The 26,188-nt window shown below is 39.4% G+C and overlaps 1 protein-coding gene across 3 annotated transcripts in view; it reads left to right on the top strand.

Moving 5' to 3' along the window:
• The window catches only part of LOC127809453 (guanine nucleotide exchange factor SPIKE 1), a 60,775-nt gene extending 34,824 nt beyond the window's left edge, over positions 1 to 25,951 (top strand). For all 3 annotated transcript variants that reach the window (XM_052348249.1, XM_052348250.1, XM_052348251.1), the window contains 10 exons: positions 6,363 to 6,438; positions 6,601 to 6,711; positions 20,032 to 20,214; positions 21,000 to 21,143; positions 21,358 to 21,531; positions 21,765 to 22,112; positions 22,306 to 22,638; positions 22,732 to 22,917; positions 24,233 to 25,207; positions 25,465 to 25,951. In XM_052348249.1, coding sequence (XP_052204209.1) covers positions 6,363 to 6,438; positions 6,601 to 6,711; positions 20,032 to 20,214; positions 21,000 to 21,143; positions 21,358 to 21,531; positions 21,765 to 22,112; positions 22,306 to 22,638; positions 22,732 to 22,917; positions 24,233 to 25,207; positions 25,465 to 25,719 — 2,785 coding nt within the window. In that variant the 3' untranslated portion in view covers positions 25,720 to 25,951. The remainder of the gene's footprint in view (positions 1 to 6,362; positions 6,439 to 6,600; positions 6,712 to 20,031; positions 20,215 to 20,999; positions 21,144 to 21,357; positions 21,532 to 21,764; positions 22,113 to 22,305; positions 22,639 to 22,731; positions 22,918 to 24,232; positions 25,208 to 25,464) is intronic.
• The last annotated feature ends 237 nt before the right edge of the window (positions 25,952 to 26,188 follow it).

Here is a 26,188-nt window from a genome sequence, read left to right as displayed (position 1 = left end):
TGTTATTACAATTTTTTGGATGTGCTTGTTTTCCTTATTTTAGACCCTATAACAAGCACAAGTTTGACTTTCATACCACTAAGTGCATATTTCTTGGATATAGCCATATACAAGGTAGTTACATGTGTTTGCATCCTTCTGGGAGAGTTTATGTCTCTAGACTTGTGTTGTTCAATCCTGATGAGTTTCCATATCCCACTTTATTTTCTCCATCTTCTTCTCCTTCTTCACAGTCAGTACCAAACAGTTCTTCTACATTGTTGTTTCATTCTCTTCCTTCACGTTCTTCTATTTCTTCAAATACTCAAGAAGCACAATCCTCTATTCTTCCTGTGTCAACACCAATTTCTACTAGTCCTTCTAACTCTTCTCTAGTTCTTACTGCTCCAAATAACAACCACTCACAATCCCCAACACCTAGATCTTCTACTCATATTCCTAACCACATAGGTATTCCAGCTCCTTTTGTTCATCCCATGATTACTCGATCCAAGGCCAAACATTTCTTGACCACATCTCCTCATGCCTTAGTGAGTTTCTTAGAACCTAGCATAGTTCATGAGGCCTTATTAGACTCACGATGGGTTAAAGCTATGGAAGAAGAGTTTTCAGCCTTACAGAAAAATAATACCTGGGAATTGGTTTGAAAGACATGAATTTAATTGGCTGTAAATGGGTGTTCAGAACTAAGTACAATTCTGATGGAATTGTTCTAAAGCACAAGGCTCGATTGGTCGTAAAAGGTTTTCTTCAAAACCCAGGTATTGACTATGCTGAAACATTCATCCCTATCATCAAAGCACCCATTATTAGAGTGTTGTTTTCATTAGCAATAACCTTTGGATGGGATATACAGCAGGTTAATATTAACAATGCGTTTCTAAATGGTGATCTCATTGAGGACGTTTTTATGTCACAACCTGAGGGTTTTGTTCATTCCAAGCTTCCTTCTCATGTATGTAGGCTGAAAAAGTCCCTCTATGGGCTAAAACAAGTTCCTAGAGCCTAGTACACGAAGCTAAGGGGTGCACTTCAATCTTGGAGTTTTTTTAGGGTTATATCTGATGCATCATTGTTCATAAAAAGGACATCTACTTTTGTACTTTTTATCTTGGTTATGATATCTTGATTGCTGGGTCTGATTCTTCTACTCTACAAGCATGTATTCATGATCTAGATACACATTTTGCTCTTAAGACCCTTGGTTCTGTCAACTATTTCTTAGGGTTTGAAGCATATAGAGATTGTAGTGGGATCTACCTTACTTAGTCTAAGTATATTCTAGATCTGTTGGAGAAGGTTGCTATGAAGGACTGTAATTCTTGTGACACACTAGTTAATTATGTTGTGTCCTTAACTAATGAGGGTGAGTCTTTTGTCAATCTCTCTTTATATCGGACAATTATTGGATCCTTACAATACTTGACTTATACCAGACTGGATATAGCGTTTGGTGTGAACAAACTAAGTCAGTTTCTATCTGATCCTAAACAGCAACATTGGCTAGCATGTAAGTGGTTGCTTCGTTACCTTAAGGGTACCATTGGTTTGTGCTTATTCTTTTAGCCCTCTCCTTTAGATTTACCTCTTGTTGTATATACCGATGTTGATCATACTAGTTGTAAAGTGTCTAGACGATCAACTAGTGGAGTGTGTGCCTTTCTTGGTAACAATATAATTGTTTGGAGTTCTAAGAAACAATCCATGGTTGCAAGATCAGTTGGGGAAGCTAAATATAGGGCCATTGCCCAGGGTGTCACAAAGGTATTATGGCTGAAATCGTTGTTTGGTGAGCTGGGATATTCATGCTCTCATATTCCTGTTATTTGGAGTGATAATCTAGCAGCCAGCCAAAAGTATTGCTAAGAATCCTGTTTTTCATTCCCGCACCAAGCATATTGAAATTGATATACACTTTGTTAGAGAGAAGGTAGAGAAGAATGAAGTAGAAATCAGATATGTGCCTACCACTCATCAGGTGGCAGATATATTCACTAAAGGGTTACCAAGAAGCATATTCAAGTATTTGTGTGACCAGTTACATCTGCGAAAGTCTCCTGTTGTTGTTGATTCTTGCAGGAGTTTATCAGACAAGAAGATGTCCAAAGGGAAGTCTGATATGAGGGGGGAATGTGGAAGAACTTAACTGAATTCATCTCAGTTTATCTCAGTTTTCATTATCTATTGTATTGCTGATTAGTTAGCTATTGTGTTTGATGTATATGCTGTTTGTATTGATAGCTAGTTAGCTTTAGCGGTGATTAGCTTAATAGTTTAAGCTCGGGAGTATATAAACTTAGCGAGCTTTTCTCTTGTAAGTTGAATTTCATTTTTCATTTTCTCAATTGAAAGGTGCTTGAGAGTATTTCTTATTTCCTCTCATTTCAATATTGTGTACCCTAGGCTTCCTATTGCCCCAAGTGATTTTACAAAGATCAAGGTCACTAAGATCAAGTCGATCACAATCACTCAAGTCAGGATCAGTTGTAGGTTTAACGATGATGATTTAGGTTCAAGAATAGAAATGCCAGGTTTAAGACTTGGTTAAGATATTGTAGCCTGCATAGGTGGAGGAGCTAGTGCCTTTCTCCTTGAATACACCTTGTAGTGGACCAGAAGTAGTTGGTAGATTTTCCCCTTGTATCATGCTTTGTGAGTCCTTTGAGGTAGAGACCAGAAAAGGTAAGGAAGAACGAGAAAGGTTAAGAAGAAATAGATCCCTGACCCCATCTTCCAAGAAGGTAGTCTCCCCTTGAGGATAAGGATGATTAAAGTAGGAATTATCTTCCACAAAACTAATATCAGGTGGAACAAAAAACTTTTTGGTAGGAGGATGATAGCATTTATAGTCCTTTTGAGTGGAAGAATACCCAACAAAGACACATTTGAGAGCACGAGAATCAAGTTTGCCTCTATTGGGAGTGTGAATACGGACAAAAGTTAGGCAACCAAACACTTTGGGAGTGAGACCATTAGAAGCATTGAACCTAGGACAGACCTTTGTGAGGATTTCAATTGAACTATGGGAATCAAGACTCCTAGAGGGTAGCTAGTTAATAAGATATGCAGCTATTAAGACTACTTTCCCCCAATATTGTTTTGGTACATTATTGTGGAAGAGAAGAGCTCTTGTAACAGCTAAAAGATGACAATTCTTTCTTTCAACCACTCTATTTTGTTGAGGAGTATGAACATAAGATTCATGAATTATACCCCTTTTTTGAAAGAAAACTGACAAAGACTGATTAAAATAGTCTCTAGCATTGTCTGAACGAAACCTCTTTGTCTCAACCCCAAACTGAGTTTTGATCATGTTGTAGAAAATTGGAAAAATGTTGCACACTTCAGATTTAGTCCTTAATAGGTATAACCAAAATACACAAGTGCAATCATCAATAAAGGAGACAAACCATCAAGTCCCTGAAATATTAGGAGTAGGAGAAGGGCCCCATATATCACTTTGAATTAGTGTAAATGGAAGAGAATTGTTAGAGTTTTGTCTCGAGTAAGAATGATGTTGGCAGTGAGAGTGCATCGATATTTAAGAGGGTATAGATAGGCAGTGGCCAACTTGTAATTAGAATTTAAGTTGGGGGTTAAACCGATAATATCCATACTCGGTTATGTAATTGCCTAGGAGTTAACATCCTAGTTTCTATAAATAGGGCAGAGGGCTAGGCGTTTATTGATACACAATATTCAGGAGAAAGTTAAAGAGAAAAGGCTGTGTAATTAGTGATAGTTCTTTGTAATCTTGTATGCTTGTAAGGTTGTACTAATCTCGCTCTAATCAATCGAAGACGGTTGCTCTGTTTGGGTTCTAAGGCTGGATGTAGGGTTGCTCTGTTTGGGTTCTAAGGCTGGATGTAGGGTTGTCCTAAAGGGCAATCCGAACTAGGATAATCCGCTTGTCTCATGTGTTTGTTTTACTTTCTGTTATGTTTATCATTTCAGTTTTATTCTTTAATTTGTTCTTTCAATTTCGTCTATGAGTGCGTGCAATTAAGAGTGACATAATTTCCGTCTAAGAAATCTAATCCAGTGACCCTAGGTATAACAAGAACTTTTGTTATTAGTAAGAGGAAACGAGACTCTCCTATGTTTTGCAAGTTCACAAACATCATAGTGAAAATCCTTAACATCTAATCCCTTGAATAATGAATGAAACAGTAATTTAAGAATCCTAAAAGAGGGATAACCAAGACAGAAATGATGAAGCCACAACTTATTTTTATTGGACTTAATTAGGAATGATACAGGGGAAACTCTTTTTATTAGCCTGTCCGCCAAGGTCTTTCAAGTAGTAAAGTCCTTCTCTGTCTCTAGCACACCTAATCATCCTCCTTGTGTCCTATGCCTAAAATTCATAGAAAGATGGATAAAAGATGATACGACAATTAGCATTTGTGGTAAGCTTTTGGATGGACACAAGGTTAGTGAAAAGTTTAGGGACATGGAGAACATTCTTAAGGGTAAGATGATTGTTTATAAAGATATCTCCTTGGCCAAGTACAATTGTTAATGACCCATCTTTCATAGTTATTTTCCTTGTGCTAGGACATGGTGTATAGGATATAAATTGGTATGTGGCTCCAAAGTCAAGTATCCAAGTATTTGAGAGAGTTATATCTGAAGCATGAAAGGTAAGAGAAGAGGAAGATATACCTATGAAGGCTAGAGTGCAAGTACTTGTCCCAGGTTTCTTTTCCAATGACTCCAACAGAATCCTTAGTTTCTCAATCTCTTCCTGGTTGAGCTCCATTGTATCTGCCTAATCTAGAGCTTTTCCTTTAGTAGGCTATTGACAACTGGCCACAAACACTTGCCCTTGGATGGTTTACCATGAAGTTTCCAGCACTTCTCTATGGTATGCTGAGACTTTTTGCAATATGTGCACCACAGGGAGTCCTTTATCATTTTAGATGAATCTGGAGCCTTCTTGTCCTCTCTAGATTGTTTCTCCTAGCTAGAACCCTTAAAGGTTATGAGTGCTGAACTATCTATAGGAGAGGTATCAAGCATCATTCCTCTTTTCCTTCCTCTGCACGTACAATTGAGATTGCCTCAATTAGGGAAGACAGGTCTTCTTTTCCAAGGATCTAGACTCTCACTACATCAAACTCTAAGTTTAGACTTGCAAGGAAATCATAGGTCCTTTCTTTTTCAACAAACATTTTTTGTATAGCTGCATCTTCACTACATTTCATTTGAATGCATTGGTAGTGATTCAATTCTTGCCACAAAGTTTGCAAGAGATTTGCATACTCGGTGATAGACTGAGATCCTTGCTTGCTAGCTACCACTTTGGTCCTGATCTCATAGATCTGAGCAGCATCATATACTTTAGAGTAGATGAACTTTACAATATCCCAAATCTCCTTAGCAATCTTTAGGAACATTATTGCGTCACTAATCTCGAGCAGCATGAAATTCCAAAGCTAGGACATAACAAACGAGTCCTCTTCATCCCAGGCTGCATATGTAGGATCATTCTCCTTAGGCCCGGTTCTAAGTAGGTGACTCAACTTCCCTTTTTCCCTTCAGGAATGTCCGGATCAACTGGGATCACTTGAAGTAGTTTTTTCCATTCAGCCTATAGGCTGCCTGGATGTTCTGCAGCTCCCCACCAGAAGTAGTGCCATTACTTCCAGCGAAAGGAACCTCTGTTGTGCTATTGGATTCAGTGGAGTCCATCATGGTTATAGGGTTTTGGTATCTATGAAAGAAGATTGGATATCGATGTAGGCTACGACCACTAGAAGCCAAAAAATTGACCTACTTCCAAAGGTATGAACCTATGGCTATGATACCATGTCAAAATAACTGTATATCCAATCTTATTCATCATTGTAGGGTTACAAGAAAATATATATACAGACTGATCTCTCATAATAGGCAGTTTCCTAATCTAGATTTGGAAATATTTATAATCTAGGATACAGCTGGAAAATACAGTCAAGATAGGATCACCTTGGAGGAAGATTTAGCATAGGAATATAGAAAGATAGATCAAACATATCAATCCCTGAATGTGGACAGTAATCTTGGGTATTTTCTAACAGGCTAGTGAATTTTTATAGTTGTTCTACACTATAGGGCGGGCCTTTTTTCACCATACGGAACTAGCTTTGCCGTACTGGAACTTCCAAGTCCTGTAATATTTGCTGCTTGAGTGTGCCGCACTCTTGATCGATGACCATGCTCATTGAGATTGTACTCAACTTGTCTTTTTTGGTGGGACAAACAGTTAGCTTCAGTATAGTTGTAGTCTCTTCAGCATTAATTTGATCTTCCATATTGTTTTTCTTTGTTAGCTTAGGCAACTGATTTGAGCTGCAATTTCTGACATTTTCATATTACAGGAACTATCTATCGTCTGTATTAATACAAGAACTTTTCCTTACTTGGGATCATGAGGACTTGTCTCAGCGAGCAAAGGTGTATGCATTGCAGATATTCTAATAGATGTTTATTTCAAATGATTCCTTTATTGATCTGCTGGATAGATATGTTTTCTCACTTTAGGACGTGTGGCTTTTACACTTCAATTTTGGCTCCTTGAATATTTTCTTCTCATTGTTTCTTCTTTTCTTTCCTTAGGCTGCTAGAATCCTCGTCTTTCTTCTGTGCAAGCATGAGTTTGATGCTCGATACCAGAAGCCTGAAGATAAATTGTACATAGCCCAGCTGTATTTTCCACTTGTTGGCCAGGTATACAGAAGTTTTCAAATCGAATATTACTGTGTATAAATAACTATCTATTCTTTTCTTTCAAAGATTTTAGTTTTGTTCCCACAAAAATAAACTTAAACAATTTAAGATCGTGTAAACTATAGTAAAATGAATTCTTTATGGTGAAGGAATAAGAAAATTGTTATATGACCTATGATAAAATAATAAAGAAAATATTTTCCATTTATCTGTACATTCCAAGATGGCTTACTTAACTTCCTTTTACAAAATCAGATTTTTTTTTTTTTTGTGGTAACTGTTCCATGATTGGTTCATTGTGAATGATCTTGAATACATATTTCTTAATAAAGATGTATGGTTCAAAGAGTAGATCTGTAGTTGTTGGGGTTCTTACTATGCATATGAACTGCTCTAAAATAATTGGACGTCAAATAAAATGTTCTATACTAACCTTGTTAGTTCTTTTTTTGTAGAAAATATTTAGGAGAAAGGAAAAACTCTTACCTTTTCATTCGTGCATAAGATGTATATATACATATCAGTATAAGACATCTTCCTCCTATAGAAGTCTACTCTATTTACAAGATATCTAAGTTATTTAAAATACAAACTAGCTATCTCTAAATTTTAGGAACACAATTTAAACTGAATTATCTTCTTTTCTCTCTATCTCTAACTTCCCTAGAGTTTCAGATCCTCACCTTTGCAATATTCTTGGCCTGTTGGCCTCCCAATCTCTTATTTCCACACTCCCTCTCAAGCTGGGCTAAATATATTATTTAGGCCAAGCTTGCAGCTTAATTCATCAAATACTCTTCTTGGTAGGGCCTTAGTGAGAATGTCAGCTACTTGATTGTTAGTGGGAGTGTAGCTTAACTTAAATGCCCATTCTTCTATCTTCTCTCTGATGAAATGTCTGTCAATCTTCGCATGTTTTGTTCGGTCATGATAAATCGGATTTTTTGCAATATTAATAGCTGATTGGTTATTACACAATACTTGTACCGACTCTATTGTAGGTATTTGTGATTCTTGAACTAGCCTTCTTAGCCATATTCATTCACAAAATCCTTGAGTCATACCTCTAAACTCAGCTTACACATTGCTTCTAAGAGATAACAGATTGTTTCTTGTTGCGCCAAGTAACTAGATTTTTCCATACAAATGAATAATATCCAGATGTTGATCTTCTATCTAGGATTGACCCAATCCAATCAACATCACTATAGATCTTTATCCCTCGGTTTGCCATTTTCTTGAACATTAATCCCTTGTCTGGAGTTAATTTTAAGTACCTTAGGATGCGATAAACTGCTTCCAAGTGCCCTTCTTTGGGATCATTCATGAATTGACTTACAATGCTCATAGAAAAGCCTATATCCAGTCTAGTATGTGACAGGTAAATGAACTTTCCCACCAACCTTTGATATCTCCCTTTGTCAACTGGAGTGCTTCTTTGCCAATGTCTAATTTTACCATAGATTCCATAGGAGTATCTACTGGTTTGCAACCAAACATCCCTATGATATCTCCCTTTGTCAACTAGAGTGCTTTATTTGCCAATGCCTAATTTTAATGTAGATTCCATAGGAGTATCTACTGGTTTGCAACCTGTCACGGCCCAAGGGTTAACATGTAATTAGATGGTTATTAGAAGGGTATGATAGGCTATTGTAGGTTGTTATAACTGTAATAACCCACTTGGCATGGCAGCCTAGTTGGCACATGGCCACTTGGAGATTCTAGAGAGTTAGTTAGAAGGAGCCTCTAATGTAACCAACTCCTATAAATAAGAAGCTGCTCATGAGGATGGGGATATGTGAAGATTATTCCACAAGTCCTTTCCCTCCCATTCAATCTCAATTCTCTAACTCTATCTCATTCTTTCTCTCTCCCTCTCACTCATATCTCCTTCCCGCCATTATTCATTCCTAAAATCCTAGAAACACAACCCGACAGATCCCAAATCTGACATTTGGTATCAAAGACAGCGACCTAGCGGAGGGTAGTATGGCCGACGGAACGCGAGGGAAGCAGGCGGAGGCACGGGTGGATGCCATGGAAGCCGAGTTGCGTCAAAATCAAGCTCAAGTAGAGGATCGCCTGGAAATCTTGGAGTTAGGAATACGGAATACGCAAGAAGAGATTAATCGAAGTTGATTAGAATATACGTCCAATTTGGACTGGGTAGCGAGCGGAATTAGATTGGAATCCGCAGGATATGCGGCCAATTTCGATAGAGCTATTAATGGGATCAAGGACGAATTCGCCGGTTTAAACCAACAGCTTAGTCAGCAGCTGAGTGCGGCTTTGGGAATATTTGCTCGGCAACCCCAAGCCAGTCTGCCAACTGACTTTCCCCCGAGGGCCTCGTCGGCGCCAATTTTGACTACACCGCGAGCACGGCAAGGGATGGATGACCCAATGGAGGTCAGGAACCGGGAGGAAACAGAGGACGATCTCATGAACCGAGGTGGGCGAATCAACCACTCCCATCCTCAATGGCCGCGGATGGACATTCCGCTGTTCGAGCGTGATCGTCCTCGATGGTGGGTACGACGTTGTGAAAGGGTCTTCTACCAGTATCAGGTGGCGGAGGGTGATAAGGTAAATATGGCGGCAACTTACTTGGATGATGTGGCCGATGCCTGGTTCCAGAATTGGAGCAGGGGCAGAGAGGAGCTGAGTTGGCCTAGATTTGTGAATGACATATGCAATCGGTTTGGAGAGAAGACAAGGACTAACGTCATAGAAGAATTCAACAAACTCAAGCAAAAGGGATCGGTGGAGGAATACTTAATGAAATTTGAGGAGCTAAGATCGTTGTTAGCCTTAGCTCATCCATCCTTGGACGAAGCTTATTTCGTGTCCAGCTTCATTAGCGGGTTGGATGAACAAATCCGACCCACAGTTAAGATGCTCTATCCGACTTCGGTGGAACAAGCCGCTGAACAAGCATACTTGCATGAGATGGCGTTGGACGCTTTTGTCAAGAGGCATCGGTTATTTCCTAAAGGGAGTAGGGAGGAGAGTCCATATGGGACTTCCAATAAGGGTAGCAATCCACCATGGTCAAAGAATGGGATGGCAGGAAGACCTCCCCCAGCGCCAAACCTAGCTAAAGATCTCACGCTAGATCAGAAGCGACAACTGAGATTATGTTTTCGTTGTGGTGAGAAGTTCGGTCCCGGACACCAATGCAAACGTATGTTACTTACGATGGAAGGCCTCCAAAATGAAGAGACGGAACAAGATGGAGGGGAGGACCTTGGGGCACAAGAGGAAGACGACGAAGGAGGGGAGATCTCAATGCATGCATTGCAAGGTCATGCATTAGGCCGAGTATTAAAGGTACGGGGAACAACAGGAAAAAGGAACCTGGTAGTACTCATTGATAGCGGCAGCACCCACAGTTTCCTTGATGAGGAAACAGCCTCCACCCTCCAGTGTGAACTGCTGGCAACTACTCCTCTGTCAGTAATGATTGCAAATGGAAGCAAAATGGTAAGTCACTACAAATGCAGGGAGTTCAAATGGCAGATGGGGGGTCTTGAGTTTGCAGTAGATTTGAGGATTCTTCGGCTTGGGGGATATCACATTGTGTTGGGAGTAGATTGGATGAGGACGGTAAGCCCTCTGGTATTTGACTTCAACACACTAGAAGTCACCTTTGATAAAGAAGGCCGCAAAATCACCCTAAAAGGGTGCCAGGAGACAGGGGAGTGCAAAGCGGTATCGGGTAAACGATTACAGAAGTTGCTGGATCAAGGGGAAACACTGGTAGGGCAGCTACATTCATTATACGCCTTGGAAAGGGGCAACTACGTCGGAGAAGGCAAGCTAAGAACCAGAGACCAACTTACCACACACTCAACTGATCCCTATCTCAAGCAGGTACACTCTCTTGACCCTGTCCACACATTGTTGATGGAATTTGAGGATTTGTTTGTTGTTCCGACTAACCTACCCCCACAACGATTCCTTGATCATTCAATCCATCTTAAACCCAATATTGAACCAGTTAACCTAAGAGCCTACCGTTATTCACCTATCCAAAAGGCAGAAATTGAGAGCCTCATCAAAGACATGCTCAATAAATCCCTCATTCAACCCAGCCAGAGTCCCTTTGCCTCCCCAGTACTGTTAGTAAAAAAAAAAAAGACGGTACATGGAGGTTTTGTGTCGATTATCGGCAACTAAACTCCCTCACTATCAAGAATAAATTTCCCATTCCCATCATTGAGGACCTTTTGGACGAACTAACCGGAGCAGCCACCTTTTCCAAACTAGGTCTCACCTCCGGTTACCACCAAATCAGAATGAACCCACAAGACTGTTACAAGACCGCCTTTAGGACACACCAGGGACACTATGAGTTCTTGGTAATGCCTTTTGGCCTTACTAATGCCCCAGCCACATTCCAAGCTCTTATGAATCACATTTTTGCTCCCTACCTTCGAAAATTTGTGCTGGTTTTCTTTGATGACATTTTAATATACAGCCCCAGCCTACACCAGCACCTCAGCCACCTACGAACAGCATTTGAAATCTTCAAAAAACATCAACTCTTTGTGAAAAAGTCTAAATGTACATTTGCAGAGCCAAGAGTGGAATACCTAGGCCATATAATTACTGGACAAGGGGTCAGTACAGACCCACAGAAGGTAGCTGCCATGGAGAACTGGCCTAAACCTAAATCACTAAAGGAATTGAGGGGTTTCTTGGGGCTCACTGGTTATTATTGGCGATTCATCAGAAGCTATGGGGTATTGAGCAAACCTCTAATTGTTTTGCTTAAAAAGAATAATTTCCATTGGGGCCAGGAGGCAGATGAGGCTTTTGCAGCTTTAAAGGTCGCCATGACTCAAGCTCCAGTACTGGCCCTCCCCGATTTTTCGAAGGAATTTGTACTGGAAATGGATGCCTGTGACGGAGGAGTAGGTGCTGTTCTAAGTCAAGAGGGCAGACCAATATCGTACTTGAGTCAAGCCCTTGCAACCCGGCATTTAGGTCTCTGCATATACGACAAAGAGCTACTAGCGGTTCTGATGGCAGTAGATAAGTGGAGGTACTATCTAGAGGGCAAGCGATTTATCATTCGAACAGACCATGAAAGCTTGAAGTTCTTATCGCAGCAAAGGGTGAACAATCAACTTCAACGCAAAGGGATTACTAAACTAATGCGCTATGACTATCTCATCCAATACAGAAAAGGAAAAGAAAATTTGGTGGCAGATGCGTTATCTAGAAAGGCAGAACCGGGCATTTGCCATGCCATCTCAGCTTTGGTACCCGATTGGGTGCAGGAGATATCTAACAGCTATGAGAACACGGCTTGGGTTAAGGACAAAATCACTGAGCTGACAGTCCAACCTCAAGGGGACACGAGATACACCTTCCAGGGTGGCTTGCTGAAGTATCAAGGCCGAGTGGTCATCGGCGACAACGAGCAGTTGAGGAGCCGAATATTGCGAGCTTTGCATGATTCTCCTATAGGGGGCCATTCGGGATTACAGGTTACACACCAACGGGTAAGACAGCTATTCTATTAGCCGGGTCTCAAGAAGGACACCACTCAATATGTGCTGCAATGCACCACCTGTCAAAGGTGCAAGCATGAGCAGGTCCCATAACCCGGCCTTCTACAACCATTGGAGATCCCAACCCAAGCTTGGGAACAGATCTCCATGGACTTCATTGAAGCTCTCCCTAAATCGGAAGGATTTGACACCATCCTGGTAGTCGTAGATCGCCTAACTAAGTTCGGTCACTTCATCCTCCTCGCTCACCCTTTTACAGCCATTGAAGTAGCCAGAAAATTGATGGATAGCGTCTTTAAGGTTCATGGGATGCCGAAAGCTATGATTTCAGATCGAGATAAAATATTTACAAGCCAATTCTGGAAAACATTATACCAGGGGCTGGGCATCGGGCTGCAAATGTCATCTGCCTACCATCCGAAGATCGACGGCCAAACTAAACGCGTCAACCAGTGTCTAGAGACCTACCTCCGGTGCCTATGTTTTACCAAACCCCGAAGTTGGAGCCGTTGGTTATCATTGACCCAATGGTGGTATAACACCAACTTCCATACCGCACACAAAAGAACCCCATTTGAGGCCTTATTCGGCTATCCTCCCCCAATCATTCCTGCTGTGATGCACTACACTTCAGCAGAAGTATCAGCAGACCACTATCTCTAAGCACGACAGGATGCCCTTCAGATGATAAGAGGGAACTCAGCTTGGCTCAACAAAGGATGAAACATCAGGCTGACAAACACCGAACTGATCGGACCTTTGAGGTGGGTGATGAAGTATTTCTGAAGGTCAAACGGTTCCAACAACATTTGTTTCACAAGGGACCTATCTCTAAAATTAGCCCAAAGTACTATAGTCCCTTCAAAATATTGGATAAGATCAGCATTGTCGCCTATAAACTGCAATTACCGGATGGTGTGGGGCTACATCCAGTATTTCATGTCTCACTCCTCAAGAAGGTGGTCGGCACTGCAGCTGTTGTTAGCCAGGATCTACCCGAGCTATCTGATGATGCAGTTATGGACGATGAACCTAAGGCTGTGATTGATCGGCGGGTCATTTACAAGGATTCCTTGCCCATCACTCAGGTCCTAGTCCAATGGACACACCTACATCCGGACAATTCCACCTGGGAATACTTGTCGGAGCTACTTCAGCGTTACCCTAGGATGACCAGCCTTCTATAATTTCTTGAGGGCAAGAAATATTTTAAGGGGCGGGGAGTGTCACGGCCCAAGGGTTAACATGTAATTAGATGGTTATTAGAAGGGTATGGCAGGCTATTGTAGGTTGTTATAACTGTAATAACCCACTTGGCATGGCAGCCTAGTTGGCACATGGCCACTTGGAGATTCTAGAGAGTTAGTTAGAAGGAGCCTCTAATGTAACCAACTCCTATAAATAAGAAGCTGCTCATGAGGATGGGGATATGTGAAGATTATTCCACAAGTCCTTTCCCTCCCATTCAATCTCAATTCTCTAACTCTTATCTCATTCTTTCTCTCTCCCTCTCGCTCATATCTCCTTTCCTGCCATTATTCATTCCTAAAATCCTAGAAACACAACCCGACAGATCCCAGATCTGACACAACCCAACATCCCTATCTCATTTAGGAGATCTATGATATACTCCTTTGGGAGATTGAAATCCCTTCTTTGGACCTTGCAACTTCCATGCTTAAGAAGTATCTTAGACTTTCGACATCCTTAATCTCAAATTCCCTTGCAAGTACTTCTTTATGGCTTTTGATTTCAATAATATCATTTCCTGTAACAATGCTATCATCCACATATACAATAAGAATAAATATTTTACCTTCCAAGGAGTGCTTGAATAAGGTGTGGTCTGTTTGGCATTGATTGTATCCATGCTTCTTGATTGCCCTTGTAAATCTCTCAAACCAGGCTCTTGGGGATTGTTTAAGTCCATAGAGTAATCTCCTTAGCTTGCATACTTTGTTTCTTGTAAGTTTAGTTTCAAATCCGTGGGGAATTCCCGTGTAGAGTTCCTCTTCTAGATCTCCATTTAAGAATACATTATTTACATCCAATTGGTGCAAAGGCCAATCCAAATTTGCTGCTAGGGACAACAAAACTCTGATGGTATTTAGCTTTACCATAGGGGCAAATGTTTCTTAGTAATCGATACCATAGGATTGGGTGAAGCCATTTGCCACTAGTCGAGCTTTAAACCTGTCAATCCTTCCATCCTCCCTATATTTTACTATAAAAACCTATTTGCAACCCACAAGATTCTTTTCGGGAGGTAAATCAGTGATATTCCATGTCTCATTTTTTTCCAAAGCCTTGATTTCCTCAAGGACAACCTCCCTCCACTTAGGATGTTAAAGAGCCTCCTGAATGGTGTTGGGAACGTGCACTTTATCCACATTTAAAATAAATGTGTTGAATTTTGGTGAGAGACCCTTGTATGAGATATAGTTTTGCATAGGATGTTGTCTGCATGATCTTACTCCCTTTCAGAAGGCAATAGGCCAATGTAAATCCTCATCATCAATAGAAGCAGTGTTAGAATTCTCACCAGTTGTTGTATTCCTTTCCCTTATTATCACCGGATCTGAATTTGGGTCAGCCTCTCGATCAGTCCTGGGGCATGTTTGGTCCTCACTTTCCTTATGTTTAGATTGTCTTTGAGAATAAACTTGAAATTCCTTGGTAGGAGAAGGAGAACGGCTGATCGAGGAATTAGAATTTGGTTCCTCAGGTTGCTGGTTACTAGCAGGGAGTTGGTTATCAGTAGGGAAAGATAGAAATCCCAAAACTAATATTCTGAATAGTTATTTTGAGTGTTCTCTCCTTGAATATCAAATTTGGGATAATAGGGTTGATGCTCAAAAAAAGTTACATCCATAGAGGTGAAGAATTTCTGAAGTTCGAGAGAGTAGCATTTGTAACCTTTTTGATTAGGAGAGTAGCCTAGGAAGTTGCATTTGATGGACTTAGGATCAAGCTTGCTTCTAAGGTGGTTGTGAACATGAATAAATGCACAAAAACCAGAAATTGTCAGAGGAATTTGTGAAAGAATTCGAGTGTGAGGAAAGGAGGTGAGGAGAAGTTGACTAGGAGTTTGATGCTTTAGGATGTGTGAGGGCATTCTATTTATGAGGTACGTGGCCATAAGGATAGCCTCACCCCAAAAATGTTTGGGGACATTAATAGAATACAATAGGGATCTTGCCACTTCTAGCAGGTGTCGGTTCTTCCATTTAGCAACTACATTTTGTTGGGGGTATCAACACATGAGCTTTGATGTATAATGCCTTGTTGGGAGAGATAATGACCAAGAATAGAATTGAAGTATTCTTTGCCATTATCAGTCCTTAGGATTTGAATTTTGTCATTAAATTGTTGTTGCACCATTAAATGAAAGGTTTGAAAAATAGGGTCAATTTTAGATTTATCTTTCATAAGAAACACCCAAGTAAGGCGAGTATGATCATCAATAAAGAATATGAACCAACGAGCCCCTATAATGTTTTTAACCCTTGAAGGCCTCTACACATCACTATGAATCAAAGAAAAAGGGTGAGATGGAGTATAGGTCTGACTGAGATAAGTGTTTCGAATATGTTTAGAGAATTGATAGATTTTACATTGCAACATATGTGGGTCTTGATTCTCAAACAATGAGGGAAACATTTTTCGGAGGTAGACAAAATTAGGATGTCCTAGTCTATATTGCACTATTATTGTTAGAATGAAAATTAGAGAGACAAACAGAGGATTTAATGGAGGAACAATTGTTGAAATGAGCAAGAATATTGCTGGAAGTAGTCCCTTGAAGGATGTAGAGTCACGAACATGCCTCAACATTGCCAATCGTCTTCCCTGAAATTCGATTTTGAAATTCGCATTGATTTTGTGAGAATTTAACCACACAATCATGATTAGCAGATAACTTACTAACTGATAATAGGTTACAATCTAGATTTGGCACCAAGAGTACAGAATTTAAGGTAAGATTTGTAGATACAGCCATCAAACCTATTCTAGGCACCTTTGACAGTGAGCCATCATCAATTCTTTCCATCCAATCTTGCTTGCATGGTTGAAATTTAGTTAGTAGATTAGTATCTCCAGTCATGTGATTTGAAGCCCCTAAATCAACAGCCCATTCAGCAGAAAAATTATTCTTAGCAGTCAAGGCATGCAAGGTGTTACCTTTATGAGCTATAGAGTCAGACACCAATGTAGGAGACTGAGAAATTTGGGTCTTGCCAAACATATTTTGAAGCCATTCCAACTGTTCTTTGTTAAATAGGTTGGGTGATGGGGCTATTGTAGTTTCCTCAGTGGAGGCTAAGGTACCTCTACTCTTCCTTTCATGGGTCGGCTTCCAATCAGGTGGTTTCCCGTGGATTTCCCAGCAGGTATCCTTAGTGTGGCCTATCTTGTGACAGTGATCGCACCAAGGATGCCCCTTCTTTTGTTTAACTGAAATTTGATGGCTTCCCCGGGTGATTAAAGCCAATTGCTCCAAGGTTGGGTTTGTAGACTTCAACATGACTTTCATCCGGCTTTCCTCCCTTTGAACTTCTGCAAATGCCTCTCTAAGACTTGTCCAAAGCTTTGTACCAAGAATTCTTCCTCTTACTCCATCTAGGTTTTTGTTCAAACCTATGAGAAACTTGTATAGTCTCTTCTTTTCCACAATGCAAGACCTTGTTGAATCATCTGTACACTTCCATTAGATAGTATCACACTTATCTAATTGAAGCCAATACTTGTTTAGGGAGTTAAAATATTGTGTAACATGAGAATCTCCTTGCTTTAGATCATCATGCATGCTCTCTATCTCAAATAATTCAGAGGTATTCTCAATATGTGAGTAGGCTTCCCTAGCAACCACCCAAATCTCTTGTGCAGAGTCATAAACAAGAAAATTCCCACCTATTTCGTTTGTCATAGAGTTGATGAGCCAAGACATCACCATATTATTTTCGGACTTTCAAGCTTTGAACCCTAGTTTTGCTTCTCTTGGTTTGGTTGTGGTTTCAGTTAAGTAATCATCTTTTCCCTTATCGCATATGAACATCAACACTGATTATGACCATTGAAGATAGTTCTGACCATTTAGCTTGTGCCCCGTAATGATGAACATGTTGTTGTCAATGGTTCCAAGGTTGTTGTTTGGTAGGGGAATGATCTAGGAGGATTGGTTGCTTCTGCCTGCCATTGTGAATAACAGCAAGACTGGCAGGTACAGGTAGAAGGGAGCTGGATTATGCGACGGTTAATTCCTTAGGGTTTGGTAACAGGAGAAAAAACAATCTTACTCTAATACTATGTAGAAAATATTTAGGAGAAAGGAAAAACTCTACCTTTTCATTTGTGCATAAGATGTATATATATATATATATGAGTACAAGACATCTACCTTCTATAGAAGTCTACTCTATTTACAAGATATCTAAGTTATTTAAAATACAAACTAGCTATCTCTGAATTTTAGGAATATAATTTAAACTAAATTATATAAACTGAATTATCTTCTTTTCCCTCTATCTCTAACTTCCCTAGAGTTTTGGATCCTCATCTTTGCAATATTCTTGGCCAGTTGGCCTCTCGATCTCTTATTTCCACATTTTCTTATTTCTTCCCTTTTTCTTTTTCTTTTTTTTTCTGTTTGGCAAAGAAAGATAAAATGGATATTACATAGGTCTCTGTCATTGCCTTGTCATTCATAACCTTCAATTAAATAAAGATAAACTCATAGTTATAAGAGCCTTTAAGAATTCTTATGTTTTAGGAGAATAGATTAAATGATTTGCTGTTCTGCTATTATATTAAATATAATATGGATCTTTTATGTTTAATGAATTGAAATTACGAGTTATTGCCATTATGAATATGTTTTAGTTGTAAAAAATTGTCTTGTGGTTTGGGGGACCCATATGACAATTACACACGGATGCTGTCACGTTTACTGATTGGAAGGATATTTATACAACTACCACATGAATATGTTACCTTGGAAGGCTATATATGGAAAGCATGAATGCTTCCTAGAATGTCATTCTTTGCGTGCTCAACCTTATATGGATCGTTCATCACCATAGACAACTGGACAAAACTTAGGCATGTCGGCTGGTGCTTCTTGTGCAAGGAAGATTGGGAGGTAGGCATAGAACCACTTGTGACTGCACTGTCGACTACTACATAGTTGTAAGATTTTGTTTTTACTTTGGAATTTAATGGGTGATGCCAGCATCGGATCCTTTTGGCTTGGCCTTTGCCAGAGAGCTGCTAAAAAAGAAATTTGAGACAGCAGTGAAACACCAATCTCTTGTTGGTGTGTTGTTTGAAAAAAGGATCCATGGCATGTTCAAAGGTGTGGGTTATCCTCTGTAATTTTTGAAAGGATTATTTCTCATTTCCTTTTTTTTTGTGTGTGCGTGTGTTTTTGAAGAAGGATTCCCGTTCTCCTTTTTCCTCTTTTATGGCTTTTGTAGGTGAGCTGCTTTCGTAATGTTTCTGGTGTGTTGTTGCTTTTGTAATGTTCTTCGTTTGTTGTAGCTTTTGTATAGAGTTTTCCCCTTAGGCATGCTTCCTTAATATTAGTTTTTTTTAATAAAATATTAGTGCAGAATTTGCCAATCAATAATATATAACAACCCAATGTATGATATTTTTCCCTCAGCTCCCAGGGGTTGACTTTTCAAGATATTTGGGATCTTTTTTTCTCAAAACTACTACTATTTATAAAATAAATTGCTAAACTAATGCCGAAACCAAATTAGTTACCAATCTACTACTACAAAAAGTAACAACCGCTGGTTGAACCAGTGATTTTTTGCTATTTTTCTGAAAGAACTTCTGGTTCAATCAGTGCCTTTACCCTGAATTGAAATAACTAATAATATTTTGTTAAATAGTTTCATAGTAGTAGTTGCAGTAATCAGTGCAATTGGCTTATTGTCTTCTTGGGACCATGTCAAATTTGTTGCAACCTTATAGAATTAGCTATGGCAATCATTGATGGACACATAATGTAAATGCATTAGTAAAAGTATGTACTGGTGGTTAATTTTGGAAGTGATGTTCTTAGACAACTTTGAAGCAGTGAAACATGAAAACAAAAACTGCTCCAACGCATTTTGGAGTAGCAAAGCTTTAGCTATAATTGATTGTTTGGGATGTTCATTTTGAACGCATTGTGGGAGGTTAATGTAGTTTCACCATGATATACTAGCTTTGCTTTTCCCATGCAACTATGAACTGTTTGCAGCAAATTCTTCTCTGAAATACACAGCAGTGGAAAATCTCTTCACATCTATATCATGAATTTAGGACTTGTATTAATTTGTAAATCTCCTGTATGAAGATTTATGTCTTTTTGGTTGGGGGGGGGGTGGGGGGCGCTGGAAGGAACTTGTATGAAGTTGTAAATTGAAAATATGAGAATTTATCTTAGTTCTTTCAACCTTGGCATAATCTAGGCTGTCTCTTTGATTGCTTAGTTTGAGATTGTAATGCATGTGGTTGACAGCATGTGTAATCTCCACGAAAAAAAATGCAAAAACTTCATTTTGTGTAGTCAGATCAATACATTCCAGGTAATGGGCTTGATGGTAATTAGAAAAAGTATATAATGATTTGTTTTAGTTAACATGTTATTGTTTTAACTCTATTTATGGTGGATGCTTTTTTTTTTTTTTTTCCCTGAATGCTTGTGGCTTTTGTTTCTGATACAGGTAATTGGTTCTTTGATGCCTTTTTTTCTTGCTTCTATTTGGTTGTATGATTGTCTAACTTGATAACCTTGTTTCCTTCACAGATTCTAGATGAAATGCCTGTCTTCTACAATCTCAATGCCATTGAAAAGCGTGAAGTCTTGATCGTTACTTTGCAAATTGTACGCAATCTGGATGACACATCACTTGTCAAGGCTTGGCAGCAAAGCATTGCCCGAACCAGATTGTTTTTCAAGCTCTTGGAGGAATGCTTAACCTTATTTGAGGTTCCCATATATATATTTCACTGTTATTTCAACTTGACCATTCAACTTTTTTCACTGGACTTTGATTTGGATAATATCTAATGCATATGTTTGCCACCAATTTATGAAAAAGTGTTTCTTTAAGTACCCTGTGGTGTGCTCAGGCTCTGTTGATCTAGCAATCATTTTTAATTTTGATTATCTGTGTTTTAAGCAGCACAATGGTTATCATCTGGTGTTCATTGTGGCAAAATGCTCAGTTCCAGAGAATGCTAAATAAATGTCCTTTAATTGGAAGAACAAACACTAAGTTGTCTGTACCTCGTCCCATGCTGTCACGATTATTGTGTTCTGAGATGAACAGGATTCAATTAATTTTATTGCCTGCTTGATATGGCATTACTTTAGCTCATCTGTAGTTATTAAGGGTTTGTATAGAATTTGCTCCTTTAAGGTGGTTACTTTGAAAAAAAAGAAGAATTATTAAGAGTGATGAATTTATTTCCAGTCAAATGGGTTTGGAAGGGCATGTCCTATGATCTTGTTCCATACATTTTTCCTATTTCACACTTGATATACATACATTTTCCTTGTTGCCTTTAGAAAAGCATGTTCTATTATGTTTATGCTCCACTCCATTTTCATTTCACAGTTTATATGGAATGCATCATCTTTGCTATTTCATGTGCATATTTATTTCAACAGTCCCAGATGCTATGAAAGTTTTCTTTATTATATACTTTAATATGTTTATCAAAAAGGAAATGCAAATTTTAAGTGATTGATTTCATGTAAATATTCTGCAGCACAGGAAACCAGCTGATAGCATGCTTGTGGGCGGTAGTTCACGCAGTCCAGTTGGGGATGGACCTACATCCCCAAAATACTCTGATAGGCTTTCTCCTGCAATTAACCACTATCTGACTGAGGCTTCACGGCAAGAAATCAGAGTGAGTTTGATTATTTTGTTGCTATTTCAATCAATTATTTTGCACTCCTGATTCTGTGCTTATGCCATATGCTTTTCATTGATGTATCTCTTTCTTTCTCTGTCTCTCTCTCTCTCTCTGTAGTTGCTTGGCTTGTCCTGATACTATCCTTTCCCATTCCGATGTAGTAGTGTTCCTTGTTATACATCCTCAGTAGGTTATACATTTAATGCAGCCTCCAGGAACCCCTGAGAATGGCTACCTGTGGCAAAGAGTCAATTCACAGCTCAGCTCCCCTAGCCAACCATATTCCTTGAGGGAAGCTCTTGCTCAGGCGCAGTCATCTAGGATTGGAGCTTCTACCCAAGCATTAAGAGAGTCTTTGCATCCAATATTGAGGCAAAAATTGGTATGATCTTTGTGGAATCTTTGCATCCAATATTGGTTGATATGGTGATCATTCTTTGTTTATTCACATAAAACTTTTTTTTTTCGCTGGATAAAAATAATTAATTCACTTGAACAACCTCTTCTTCCTTTGGGGAAAAAAAAAACTGAGTAACCAATATATCTCCTTTGTTTGGACTTTTTGGTTGGTTTCCAGTTACTCTAGGCATGTGATAACTGTTGGTTCAACTGCAGGAGCTTTGGGAAGAAAACTTGAGTGCTGCTGTCAGTCTTCAGGTTCTAGAAATAACTGAGAAATTTTCCACGACTGCAGCATCTCATAGCATTGCTACTGATTATGGAAAACTTGATTGCATTACATCCATATTTACAAGCTTTTTCTCTAGAAGTCAGCCATTGGCTTTCTGGGAAGCTCTATTTGCTGCTTTAAACAGTGTCTTCAGTCTTCATGGTGCAATGTTACTGGCAAGGGAAAATGATCGTTTCTTGAAACAAATTGCTTTCCATCTTCTGCGGCTTGCAGTTTTTAGAAATGATAATATTAGGAAAAGGGCAGTTATTGGGCTACAGATTCTCGTCCGGGTAGGTTTATGTTCACTCAACATATTTTTTATTTTTTCTAAATATATGTTCTTTCATCAACCATCCTGTTCAGCTTTTGACTGTTCAGATGCTCACCGTTATAGAACTCATTCTAATTATTTGTGGTTCTCTCATCAACTCTCTTGTCCAAGTTTTTCTCTCTTGGCTTAATGATGTTGCTTTCATTTTGCAGAGTTCTTTCTCTTACTTTATGCAAACGGCAAGGTTAAGGGTTATGCTGACTATCACATTGTCAGAGTTGTTGTCCGATGTGCAAGTGACTCAGATGAAATCAGATGGAGCACTTGAAGAAAGTGGTGAAGCACGGCGTCTACGGAAATCTTTGGAGGAAATGGCAGACGAATCCAAGAGCCATAACTTGTTAAGGGAGTGTGGACTTCCTGAAAGTGCACTCACTGCGATTACAGAAAAGTCATCAGAGAACCGATGGTCATGGTCAGAGGCAAAATATCTCTCTGATAGTATCCTCCTGGCTCTTGATGCTAGCCTGGAACATGCACTCTTGGTAATCTCCAACCAATTTCAACCTATCCATGACATAATAGGTTAAGGATATAAATGCTAATGACTGTTGTCATGATGTTGAATGCCCTGACAGGCAACTGTAATGAACGTTGATAGATATGCAGCTGCAGAGAGCTTCTACAAACTTGCAATGGCATTTGCTCCTGTGCCAGATCTTCATATAATGTGGCTATTGCATCTATGTGATGCTCATCAGGAGATGCAATCTTGGGCTGAAGCTGCACAGTGTGCCGTTGCTGTTGCTGGTGTTGTGATGCAGGTATCTTACAGTTCTATGGTTGTTGGATTGACTGGTGTGTCCGTGCTTTTGTAGAATGTTTCAAACCCATTGGTCCTTGCACTCCTAACAGCTACAACTTATTCTTTCTTAGAGGAACAAAATGGAATGGTTTGATTTTACATTACCTACTCCTGTGTGTTCCTCCAGGCATCCAGTTTGAACACAATTTTATATGATCAAACAAAGGAGATAGGCTTCTTTTTGTTTTTATTTTATGTTTTCTGGGTTTACTGATCAAAGACCTACTCAAACTTTAAGGGCTTGTTTAGTTATAGAAAACGTTTTCCAATAACACTAATTTTATAACTAAAGATACCTAACATTTTATGTTTAAAAAAACTATAGCATTCACTTCCAGAAAATTTAGGGAACATCTTTTCAATATTTTCAATTTCATGTATAAAATTGAAATATTAGAAAATTGAGTTTTCTATTTTGTAATTGGAGATTCAATCATTCATTAGAAAGTTGGAGTTGAAAAATTAGAAAATGTTTTCTACAACTGAACAGGCCCTAAGCATCTTTTCTGTTTTTTTTTTTTTCCTTTCTCGTCCTCCTCCTAATGATAATCTCCAGATATTTCAAAATGGTCTATTCCATGAAATTCCCTTTCAAGCTCTTTGGCATAATTATGTTTTTCTTTTGCCAAACAGCACACCCCCCTATACAGAACACTAGGGGAAAATGTCACGCATCTTGATGTGTCTGCTGTTAGGCTCATTTCCTGACATCTAAAGCTTTTCATCCAATCAGATGTAGCCTCATCATGTCTATGTCAAACTTGATTTCTAGATACGTCCATGAATTATATTTTACATACAATTATTTGAATATCAATCTTCTTTTTCTTTTTAACTCTTTCTGACAAATGCCCTATTCACCATGTTCCCTGTATATATATTAGCGTCCGCTTTTTCTTGGGATATAATCAGAAGACATCATGTATTAAGGTTCCAAGTCAGTTTAACTCTATTCCATGTCATATTCCTTAATTTATTCCCTTTTGCTATTGCATGACCATCGTATGTTTCTTATTTAGTGGCATATTCATGAACATTATAACCTAGATGATATCATAATTCAGGTACATCTGTAAAAGACTTGACACATGATATACCATGATGTAGAGACATCATTAAGAAAAGAATATGGTCAAATGTTCTTGTCTGTTAAATGCATTTCTGCCCCAAGGTAGTTGTAAGCTATATGGATAGTGTCACTGAACTTTATTTGCTGCAAAACTAGACCTATGGTTCTGCTTGTTTGCTCTTATGTGTAATTAAATTCGTTGTAGGCCCTTGTAAGCAGAAATGATGGGGTCTGGAGCACAGATCATGTAACGGCTTTACATAAAATATGCCCCATGGTCAGCAGTGAGATGAGTTCGGAAGCCTCAGCAGCTGAGGTAGAAGGATATGGTGCTTCAAAACTCACTATTGACTCTGCAGTAAAATACTTGCAGCTTGCAAATAAGCTTTTCTCTCAAGCAGAACTTTACCATTTTTGTGCAAGTATTCTAGAACTTGTAATTCCAGTCTATAAGAGCAGGAGGGCATATGGACAGCTAGCTAAATGCCACACGATGCTAACCAATATCTATGAGTCAATCCTTGAACAGGAATCAAGCCCAATACCATTCACCGATGCCACATATTATAGGGTAGGATTCTATGGTGAAAATTTTGGAAAGCTAGATAGAAAGGAATATGTATATCGAGAGCCTCGTGATGTAAGGTTGGGGGACATAATGGAGAAACTTAGTCATATATATGAGTCAAGGATGGATGGAAATCATACCTTGCATATAATTCCAGATTCTAGACAAGTCAAAGCTGACGAATTGCAGCCGGGGGTTTGCTACCTGCAAATAACTGCTGTTGATCCAGTCATGGAAGATGAAGACCTAGGAAGCAGAAGGGAGAGAATTTTTTCCCTTTCCACTGGAAGCGTCCGTGCACGTGTATTTGACCGCTTCTTATTTGATACTCCTTTTACCAAAAATGGCAAGACCCAAGGTGGATTGGAAGATCAATGGAAGCGGCGGACAGTTCTGCAGACGGAGGGCTCTTTCCCTGCGCTAGTGAATCGGCTCCTGGTTACTAAATCAGAGTCTCTTGAGTTCTCTCCCGTAGAGAATGCAATTGGAATGATTGAAACCCGGACAGCTGCGCTCCGAAGTGAGCTTGAGGAGCCTCGTAGCTCTGAAGGCGACCAACTCCCGCGTCTTCAAAGTCTACAGAGAATACTTCAAGGCTCTGTTGCAGTTCAAGTAAGTTGCACTCTTCAGTCTACCTGATCATTTGCTTAATGTCAATGATACTCGCTGCTTACTCGATACCATATTATAAGGATAGCGGCTTTGACTGTTGTTCTGTCAGAAGATCCTCCCATATGAATAATCCGTAGTCTTCTGATCTGTTTTCTGTGTCATTGCGCTTCATTTGTTTTGATCTTCCTAACACACTGTACAACACCTATCCACCCGTGTCTCCTCAATCAAATCTTGAGGCTGCTTCTTATGTGTAGGTCAACAGTGGAGTACTAAGTGTGTGCACGGCATTCCTGTCGGGTGAGCCTGCGACAAGGCTACGGTCCCAGGAGCTGCAGCAACTCATCGCTGCGCTCCTTGAATTTATGGCGGTCTGCAAGCGCGCTATCAGGGTGCATTTCAGGCTGATCGGGGAGGAAGACCAGGAATTCCACACACAGCTTGTCAATGGGTTTCAGTCACTCACTGCAGAGTTATCTCACTACATCCCTGCTATTCTCTCGGAGCTCTGACCATTTATTTCATAACTTTGTTCTTGTGTTTCTGTCTGTAATTTGTTCATGTATATGATTTTGCTTCTTTATCTGTTCTCCTTTTTCCTTTGTTGTGGGGGAAAAGACAAGGGATTTTTGTTGGTTGGGGGAGAAGTTGCACAAAAAAGGTGGCTTGCTTTCATGTATGTTATCGAGTATCTGTTCGGTATTGTGTTTTCCCATTAATGCTATGTGTTAGTTTCCTTAAAAAGATCTGTGGCCTCTGGTAGTAAAGAGAGGTTTGGATTCATGATGATGGCCTTTCAGATTTAGGAAATGCTACCCACAAACAAGTCCTATTTGAGAAACAATTTGGCAACAGGGCTAGGTGAGATTGGTTTCTCCCCCACCCCACCCCACCCCACCCAACCCATTGTCTAATTGAGGTTTAAGTATATGTTGCTATTATTTTAGTAATTTTTTTTTAATATTTAACATTTAATACTTA

The sequence above is a fragment of the Diospyros lotus genome, chromosome 9 (genome assembly GCF_014633365.1).
Source record: "Diospyros lotus cultivar Yz01 chromosome 9, ASM1463336v1, whole genome shotgun sequence".
NCBI classification, from domain to species: domain Eukaryota; kingdom Viridiplantae; phylum Streptophyta; class Magnoliopsida; order Ericales; family Ebenaceae; genus Diospyros; species Diospyros lotus.
This window is presented reverse-complemented; position numbering and strand designations above follow the sequence as displayed.